The 10,118-nt window shown below is 41.7% G+C and overlaps 1 protein-coding gene across 1 annotated transcript in view; it reads left to right on the forward strand.

The window, feature by feature from the left end:
- The first annotated feature begins 2,267 nt into the window (after positions 1-2,267).
- ptena (phosphatase and tensin homolog A) overlaps positions 2,268-10,118 on the forward strand; it is a 28,645-nt gene continuing 20,794 nt past the window's right edge. Inside the window, exons 1-3 of the mRNA XM_058399155.1 lie at positions 2,268-3,955; positions 7,492-7,576; positions 7,686-7,730. Coding sequence (XP_058255138.1) covers positions 3,880-3,955; positions 7,492-7,576; positions 7,686-7,730 — 206 coding nt within the window. The 5' untranslated portion in view covers positions 2,268-3,879. The remainder of the gene's footprint in view (positions 3,956-7,491; positions 7,577-7,685; positions 7,731-10,118) is intronic.

Raw genomic sequence — 10,118 nt, forward strand, 5'->3', positions numbered from 1 at the left:
TGTTAGTCATGTGTGTTAGAGTTGTGTGTGTGTTAGAGTTGTGTGTGTTAGAGTTGTGTGTGTTAGAGTCATGTGTGTTAGAGTTGTGTGTGTTAGAGTTGTGTGTGTTAGTCATGTGTGTTAGAGTTGTGTGTGTGTTAGAGTTGTGTGTGTGTTAGAGTTGTGTGTGTTAGTCATGTGTGTTAGAGTTGTGTGTGTGTTAGAGTTGTGTGTGTGTTAGAGTTGTGTGTGTTAGAGTTGTGTGTGTGTTAGAGTCATGTGTGTTAGAGTCATGTGTGTGTTAGAGTTGTGTGTGTGTGTTAGAGTTGTGTGTGTTAGAGTCATGTGTGTTAGAGTTGTGTGTGTTAGAGTTGTGTGTGTGTTAGAGTTGTGTGTGTTAGAGTTGTGTGTGTTAGTCATGTGTGTTAGAGTTGTGTGTGTGTTAGAGTTGTGTGTGTGTTAGAGTTGTGTGTGTTAGTCATGTGTGTTAGAGTTGTGTGTGTGTTAGAGTTGTGTGTGTTAGAGTTGTGTGTGTTAGTCATGTGTGTGTGTTAGAGTTGTGTGTGTTAGAGTTGTGTGTGTGTCAGAGTTGTGTGTGTGTCAGAGTTGTGTGTGTTAGAGTTGTGTGTGTGTTAGAGTTGTGTGTGTTAGAGTTGTGTGTGTTAGTCATGTGTGTTAGAGTTGTGTGTGTGTTAGAGTTGTGTGTGTTAGTCATGTGTGTTAGAGTTGTGTGTGTGTTAGAGTTGTGTGTGTTAGAGTTGTGTGTGTTAGAGTCATGTGTGTTAGAGTTGTGTGTGTTAGAGTTGTGTGTGTTAGAGTTGTGTGTGTTAGTCATGTGTGTTAGAGTTGTGTGTGTGTTAGAGTTGTGTGTGTGTTAGAGTTGTGTGTGTTAGTCATGTGTGTTAGAGTTGTGTGTGTGTTAGAGTTGTGTGTGTTAGTCATGTGTGTTAGAGTTGTGTGTGTGTTAGAGTCATGTGTGTTAGAGTTGTGTGTGTTAGAGTTGTGTGTGTTAGAGTTGTGTGTGTTAGAGTTGTGTGTGTGTGTTAGAGTTGTGTGTGTTAGAGTTGTTTGTGTTAGAGTTGTGTGTGTGTTAGAGTTGTGTGTGTTAGTCATGTGTGTAAGAGTTGTGTGTGTGTTAGAGTCATGTGTGTTAGAGTTGTGTGTGTGTTAGAGTTGTGTGTGTTAGAGTTGTGTGTGTTAGAGTTGTGTGTGTGTGTTAGAGTTGTGTGTGTTAGAGTTGTTTGTGTTAGAGTTGTGTGTGTGTTAGAGTTGTGTGTGTTAGAGTTGTGTGTGTGTTAGAGTTGTGTGTGTGTTAGAGTTGTGTGTGTGTGTTAGAGTTGTGTGTGTGTGTTAGAGTTGTGTGTGTTAGAGTCATGTGTGTGTTAGAGTTGTGTGTGTGTTAGAGTTGTGTGTGTGTGTTAGAGTTGTGTGTGTGTGTTAGAGTTGTTTGTGTTAGAGTTGTGTGTGTTAGAGTTGTGTGTGTTAGAGTCATGTGTGTGTTAGAGTTGTGTGTGTGTTAGAGTTGTGTGTGTGTGTTAGAGTTGTGTGTGTTAGAGTCATGTGTGTGTTAGAGTCATGTGTGTGTTAGAGTTGTGTGTGTTAGAGTTGTGTGTGTGTTAGAGTTGTGTGTATTAGATTGAGGTATGTCATCTATAACCTAGAGCTCCATCATGTATAATAAGACAGTGATGTTCAGGGTATCAGTGTAATTAAAGCCCTGATGAATCATTCCAGCTAGATTTGGGACACGACCCACAGTCCTGAACAATAAATACACACAAATTCTCAACAAATCTATTTTAAAAAATGATTAATAAATTCAAATTTTATTTGTCACATATATAATCCTACAAGGTATGATACACAGTGAAATGCTTAATATTACTGATAATAATAATAATAATAATAATAATAATAATAATAATGTATATTAGAGATTTCATTTAATTGTAAAAAATAATAATAATAATATTTTAATAATTAGAATATAAAATAAACGCAAACGACCTGAATTAACATGTAAATAATTTAAATATTATAAAATTAAAACAGGTTTAGTGTGTGTGTGTGTGTGTGTGTGTGTGTGTGTGTGTGTACAGTCAAGGTTCTCTGACTGTAACATGCATTAGAGAAACTTCCCCAATGAAGCTGGTCACGTGACCACTTTGACAGGGTCGAAGCGCCGCCATTTTTCGACCTCCGTGTTCGTGTTCTTCCGCCGTACACACACACACACACACACACACACACACACACACACACACACTGAACAGACTTTGAACCCCCTCCTGCTCGGTGTACAGCACGGCTCCTTTTAAAATCCGCGCTTCATTTTCGAGCGAAGTGGTGAGTAATATTAATCCAGTGTGCCTCGAGACGTTTTTAAGTCAATTCCTGCGGGCGCTATTTGTTGTTTCGGCGGAGGGATACGGCGTTTAATTCTGCCAGATCTAGCTTCTTTTTTCCTCCGCTGGAAGCCATGATGGAAGTTTGAGAGTTCAGCTGGAGAAGAGACACCGCGAGAAGAAACGGCGAGAAAGAAGATGATTCCCTTCGACAGATCTGCGGCGTGGACGCGTTTATGAACCCGGCTCGCTTGGTATTCGGTGTGTGAGCGAGGCGGAGGCCCGCGTTTCGGTTGGTTTTTGTGTCGGAAATCGCGTCGACCTTTTGAACGGCGGAGATGATCGCTCGCTAGGACGGCTTTGGCTTGTTAAAGGTGGAGGAGAGACACACAGGAGAGAGAGAGAGAGACAGACAGACAGAAATGGCCTCTACAGACTGATTGTAAGTGCACTTGGGAGTGAAAGGGACGTTTTGTGGATCCTCTTCCCCCCACATGAGAGGCGATGGAGAGGTTTTCGTGCTCGGTTCGGAGGTAAATCACGGCGGATCTGATGCTCTGCGTTTGGGCTCCTGGAGGATCGGAGAGCCCTTTTCTCTCCTGGAGGATTGGGACACTCAGGATTTCTGCTTTCGTTTTACTCTCTACGAGCATCCTGATCAGCTTTAGGACACATTTATAAACGCAGCTTGTTGTAATTAGTGCTATGTCGGTGACAGACACTGAGACAGTCTGCTTCAGGCCTGCTGTAGTCTGGACTGGAGCCCTGCTTGGGCCCTTCAAGCTTTAGGACACTTACAAATCAAAGCATCTCGTTTATAAGCTGAAATAATCCTGGTTTTAACAAGTGCAGCCTGCTTATCTCAAGCTTTTGTTCCCTTCTGAAGATCCGGGCCTGTTCGCTGGAGATCCGGCTCTGTCGTAGACACACCAAGCTTCCATAATCCTAATTCTAAAACCCTAGTTCTGACAGAACCTCTCGGCCGGACGGGTCCAGGTCCGGATGTCCTGACGGACCAGAATAAGCCTGCTTTATTCCGTAACTCTTCGTTAACGCTGCTGAAGAAATTTTTGCAGAAAGGAAACGGCGTAATCAGAGACCTGGTCCATCGTTATCACAGACTGGAATATCCTCGTTCCCGCATTTCCATCCCGCTGCCCCCGAGCGGATCCGTCTCCATCCTCCCCGGCTTCGAACCCATCTTCCCGAGGAACGCCCGAGACGTCCATTTCAAATCCGATTTCGACGAGCCAACGTTCAGAAAGCTCTACCAGGCCTGGTTTTGTCTTAGTATCTAAAAAATAACCCAGATTTTTTTACTCCACACCCCGGACGATGTCTTTATGTCTGTTTTAAGCAGATGTAAGAACTTTTTGGATGCGGGTATACGCTCTTCGTAACCGGTGGAGGTTGCTCTAGCAGGGTCCACTGGATCTCCGAGGCCGTGGTGTGTGTTGTACACGTGTAAATACAGAAATCTGATCTAAAACGCTGCACGTGAACGGGGGAAAAAACAACTTTTTCTATACAGAAGCGTGTTAGTAAGTGAACCGCCATGGCGTTTATCAAGCAGATCGTCAGCCGGGAAAAGAGGCGGTACCAAGAAGACGGGTTCGATCTGGACCTTACGTGTATCCTTGACCTGCAAGCTGGGCTTATTTTACTTTATTTATTTATTTGTTTGTTTGTTTTTTTTTGTTTTGTTTTTTTAAATGTGTGTGGATTAGGACGGCATCGGCGTCCGAGAGTGGGCTGAAGATTAGATTAGAAATCTAAAAATCTAAACTGTGTCTTATTTTAAAGATATCAGCGTTTTTCTGTCAGATTCACACCTTGGTACGTTTTTTCACAAAAGTAAGTGTCCAGTTTGAATCGCACCGGTCACGTGTAGGACATCTTCAGCTGACCAGAGACCTTTGGGAGTCTAAATGAGGTGATGGAGGTTGAGTTTGATGATGTTGAGGATAGTGTGTGTGTGTGTGTGTGTGTGTGTGTGCGTAAGTAACTCAGTTGATCTAAAATCCAAGTTTTGTCCAGAAATGTGTCAAAAATCCAAACGTTGGGTACAGATTTTGGAAAGGGGTTAAAAAAAAAACCAGTGGAAACGTCTGTAGCTCCATGTTTGGACGGGGTTAGGTTCTCAGGTTCAGCTGTGTGATGCAATAATCTTCACAGAATCCTTAGGATTATTATTATTTATACCGGATCGTACGCTTCAGGACCGAGCTCGCCGTATTTGAATGCTTCTCTGAGGCGTGGATCTTGTCCTGAACGACTGATCTCCAGTACGTTTGGTTCATCTTCAGGATTTAGCTTCACGTTAGCTGCAGTATCGTGTTGGAATTTTTTTTTTTTTTTGACCCTCAGCTTGTGTTTTGCGTTTTTTTTTTTTTTTGCAGCTGAGGCGTTTTGGATGTCTGGTGCATTAACTGAAGTTCACACAGAAACCTGAAAGATTCTAAACTGTTTCTAAAAACCATCCAGAACTCCAGTGAACCAGCCAGAGAATCACTTAGGAGTGAATGAATCACTGATTGAATCACGTTAACGTTTGTTTTATGGTAAAAGGTTCACGCCAGTCGTGTGATCAGGCACCGATGTATCTATACTGCTTTATCTTCAGAATCGTCGGGTTTTTATAATTAATTGATGAATGGATTTTGGAATTTTTTGAGCCCGGATTCAGTCACGTATTTAATCGTCTCTCAGTGGAGTCATGGAGCAGTTCAGAATCTGTTCATGGTTTTCAACAGAAAAGGTGTGTTAGCAGGCTAGGTTCACCATGGTGGATGGCAGAGGTTTCTCCAGCTGTTCATGAAGAAAGAACAACCAATAACAATGTACTGGAGCATAAGTCGCCTGGAGATCGGTGTTATCTGACCAGCATCGGATTCGTGGAGTATTACGTTCATGTTAATTGTCAGAAACGTCCAGAACAGAATGTTCTTCATGCTGAGAAAGAGAGAGATGTTTGAGGACCAGAAAATCTCCCACGTTAATCTTCTTAGTAAAATTGCGTGTAAATGTTTGCAAACTATCTAACATTTTCCGCTGGATTTGTAAGTTTCGATTTGCTTGTGTGAGAGAAAAGTGTGCTCCATTTGCATATAGCCACGCCCACAAAACTCCATAAAAGGTAAAGAGCACAGGCAGCTGGGAGCAGGAAACGAGCGCTCAGGGTAAAGACTGGAAAAGGAGAAGTGGGGAGATTTTAATTCATTTCTCTGCTAATAAAATATTTATCATCTGTAGTAATAATAATAATAATAATCATATGTTTTAGCATTTAATCCTCCATCAGCAACTCGTCCTCCGTTTCTACACCAGAAGACTCTTATCCTGGTTGAAGAATTTGTCTTAATTTATGGAGTTTTTGTTGCTTGATTTCTTTCTAATTTCTACACACTAAATTAAATCCAGTAAAATGAAGCGACTGGTTTTGACTGGGTGTCCTGGATGGAGCTCTCAGTCCGGAGCGAGTGAACTGGCATGACCATGTGTTTCTGAAGCTCTTCTAGAAGTCTCTGTGGAGAAACATGCAGGCGTTTATCGATGGAACAGACTGTGCAGAGAGAACCTGCAGAAGATCTGAGCTGAAGGTCCATCAGGTCCAGGGTTGTGTTGGCTAGTAAATGTCCACAGGAGGTTCTGAAGGGTTTTTTTTCCTCCAGAATTCAGATTGATGGATTGGTGTTCTGAGTGATGCATACCTTTTCTATCACCATGGCAACACAAATTCATGGACCAATCCAACCAAATTCAGATGACAGTGATGGAAAAGAACGTGAATTGTTCCACGTGTTATCAAAAGAACTTTCTCTAATTGATGGTTCCAGGTGGAATCAGTTGTTCCGGATCTCAGAGTGAAGTCATTAGTGTAGCTCCGGTTCTGAGAGTTTCAGCTAATTAATGAGTTCGTTATCCAGAGGATTAGCATGAAGAGCCGTCTCTGGTCCACCCAAGTAGCCGAGCTAGCAGGAGCGGAGGAACCCTTGATAGTCACGTGATTTACAGCATTCGGCATTTGTTTGTTTTTGTTTGGGGAAACAGTCTCACCTGTAGATCAGCAGAACCGAGTGGTATCAGAACTGAAGATTCAGCAGCGTTTACAGCACAGACTCCTGGCTTTACTCCTTTATTCACTCGTTTGTTTTTGTTTGTTTATCACAGTGGGATGATTTTCATAAATTTCTGCAAGACCCAGAGCTGGTTCCGAACCCAAACCCGTCTTTTCCCTCGCTTTCATTCTTTCCCTTTTCTTCTTTCTGTGTTTTTATCTTGTCTTGCATTTTCTTTCCATTTCATTTTCATCTCTCCCATTTCTTTGTTTCTTCATTTCATTTCAGTTTTTTCTTTCTTCTTCATGACTCAGTTTCTTTCCTTTCTTTCTTTCTGCATCCATCTCCACCCTCTCTTTTTGTATCCCATTTTTCCTTTCTTTCTTTCTTTCTTTCTTTCTTTCTTTCTTTCTTTCTTTCTTTCTTTCTTTCTTTCTTTCTTTCTTTCTTTCTTTCTTTCTTTCTTTCTTTCTTTCTTTCTTTCTTTCTTTCTTTCTTTTGTTGCTTTATTTTATTAAAATATTCTGACATATTTCCTCTTCTCTCTCGCTCCCCTATCTCTCTCATTCTTTTCTCTCTGTCTCTCTCTCTCTCTCTCTCTCTCTCTCATGGTTCTTCTCTGAGTGGTTAATCATCAGCGGTTCATCTCTGGATCCTGTATCCTGTAGAGCGAATGAGACACTTGGACTCCACCCACAAACCCATCAGCTGATCACATGACCACTCCCTAATTAATCTCCACACTTCCTCATTAACGCAGCAGTGTGGAGTTTATCATCGAGTGTTGAGTGCTGTGGTCATAATGGAGTGGAACAGGAGGTGACTCTGGAGCAGGAGTGTTAATAACCGTGTGTGTGTGTGTGTGTGTGTGTGTGTGTGTGTGTGACAGCACCTGGCTGTTGCTGTTAGGTTTTTTAGGGAACTAAAACAAAACCCCAGCTGTCCATTTACCACTAAACCACAGAGTAACCGTCTCTGCAGCGAGACGCAGGAACACACTCCAGAGCCGTGTGTGTGTGTGTGTCTGAGAATAATGTGGATTAATGCTGAGTTTAGACTCTGTGTGTGAAATTTGATTGGACAGATTTGGGTTCCTTAACGTGTGTTAGATATTTACCCGAACATCATTGCTATGGGTTTTCCAGCCGAGAGACTGGAGGGTGTTTACCGCAACAAGCTAGATGACGTCGTACGGTTAGTCTCTTACACACACACACACACACACACACGCATACACACATACACTCATACACTCACATACACATACAATGTGTGTAAAATTAATTTAATTTTGTCTCTGCAGGTTTTTGGATTCCAAACACAAAAACCATTACAAGATATATAACCTGTAAGTACACACACACACACACACCCCTTATATATTTACACACCTGTACGTAACACCACCACTGTGATGACATGATGAGCACTGTCATAAGGACCTGTGGGGGTGTGGTCTGTCTGGCAGCATGTGTTAGAGGACCTGTGGTGGTGGGGAGGTCTATCAATTCAATTTTATTTGTATAGCACTTTTAGCAAAGAGCATTGTCTAAAAGCAGCTTTACATAAGAAACTACATAAGAAAACAACAGACAGACAGACAGTCCTAGATGTTATCCTAAGTGACCAAGCCTGAGGGGACTGAGGTGACTGTTGCAAGGAAAAACTCCCTTAGATGGTATAAGGAAGAAACCTTGAGAGGAACCAGACTCAAAAGGGAACCCATCCTCATTTGGGTGACACCGGAGAGTGTGATTATATTGTGCATTTATGTGTAGTCAGTTGTGTGATGCAGATACAGCATGTGTAAAATATTATGTAAATTAATAAGGAGAGATTGTTGTTGTCAACATAAGGTTGACAGCGCTGCTTGAATACCCCAATCCTCACAAGCAGAACCCGGCTGGAGCCGGTCCATCTCCGGATCCCACTGGAGCCGGCACAGTCTCTGTATGCCTCGGGATGGGTAGAAGAAGGGAAACAAAGGAACAGCATTAGCGTAGCTGCTGTTCATAATATTAGCAGTACTAGATGATAATGTGCATTTAATCAGATGTACTGGAGTACGAGGTTATGGGATGTTAGATGAATGCCAGGCTGAAGAGATAAGTCTTTAGTCTACATTTAAACTGGGAGACTGTGTCTGAGCCCCGAACACTGTCAGGAAGACTATTCCAAAGTTTTGGAGCTAAATATGAAAACGCTCTACCCCCTTTTGTGGACTTTGATATTCTGGGAACTACCAGAAGTCCGGAGTTTTGTGATCTTAAAGAGCGTGGTGGATTGTAACGTGTTAGAAGACTGGCTAGATACGTGGGAGCTATATCAGGCAGCATGTGTTAGAATCTCAGGTGTTCTGGGATCTTCCCAGTATGCGGTGGTTAGAACCTACCAAAAGTGTTCCAACGAAGAAGAACCAGTGTCAGGGTGATGAGCACTGTGAACATAGTTCAGACTCCAAATTCTGCAGATTTCAATCTGATGGAGCTCCTGTGGGATGTGCTGGACAAACAGGTGTGATCCACAGAGGCTCCACCTCCAAACGTACAAGATTTAAAGGATCTGCTGCTGGAAGTCTTAGTGTCAGAAACCACAGCACACCTTCAGCTTCAGCTTCATCACACCTTCAGATATCTGGTGGAGTCCAGGCCTCAGAGTCAGAGCTGTTTTAGTGACACAAAGAGAAACTGAACAATATTAGACAGGATGTTACTGCTTATCAAAGTATACAGACACACACACCTGCACATATACACACACACACACACACACCCCAGTACACATATACACACACACACACACACCCCAGTACACATATACACACACACACACACACCCCAGTACACATATACACATACACCTGTACATATATACACACACACACAAGTATACACATACACACACAAGTATACACATACACCTGTACATATATACACACACACACACACAAGTATACACATACACCTGTACATATATATATATATATATATATATACACACACACACACCAGTACACATGTACACATACACCTGTACATATACACACACACACCAGTACACATACACCTGTACATATACACACACAAACACACCAGTACACATATACACATACACCTGTACATACACACACACACACCAGTACACATACACCTGTACATATACACACACAAACACACCAGTAAACATATACACATACACCTGTACATATACACCTGTACATATATATATATATATATATATATATATATATATATATATATATATATATATATATACACACACACACACACCAGTACACACATACACCTGTACATATACACATACACCTGTACATATACATAAACACACACACACCAGTACACATATACACATACACCTGTACATATACACCTGTACATATACACACACACAAACACACCAGTAAACATATACACATACACCTGTACATATACACCTGTACATATACACACACACACAAACACACCAGTAAACATATACACATACACCTGTACATATACACCTGTACATATATATACACACACAAACACACCAGTACACATACACATGTACATATACATAAACACACACACACCAGTACACATATACACATACACCTGTACATATACACACACACAAACACACCAGTAAACATATACACATACACCTGTACATATACACACACACAAACACACCAGTAAACATATACACATACACCTGTACATATACACACACACAA

This window comes from Hemibagrus wyckioides, linkage group LG09, assembly GCF_019097595.1.
Source record: "Hemibagrus wyckioides isolate EC202008001 linkage group LG09, SWU_Hwy_1.0, whole genome shotgun sequence".
Taxonomy (NCBI): domain Eukaryota; kingdom Metazoa; phylum Chordata; class Actinopteri; order Siluriformes; family Bagridae; genus Hemibagrus; species Hemibagrus wyckioides.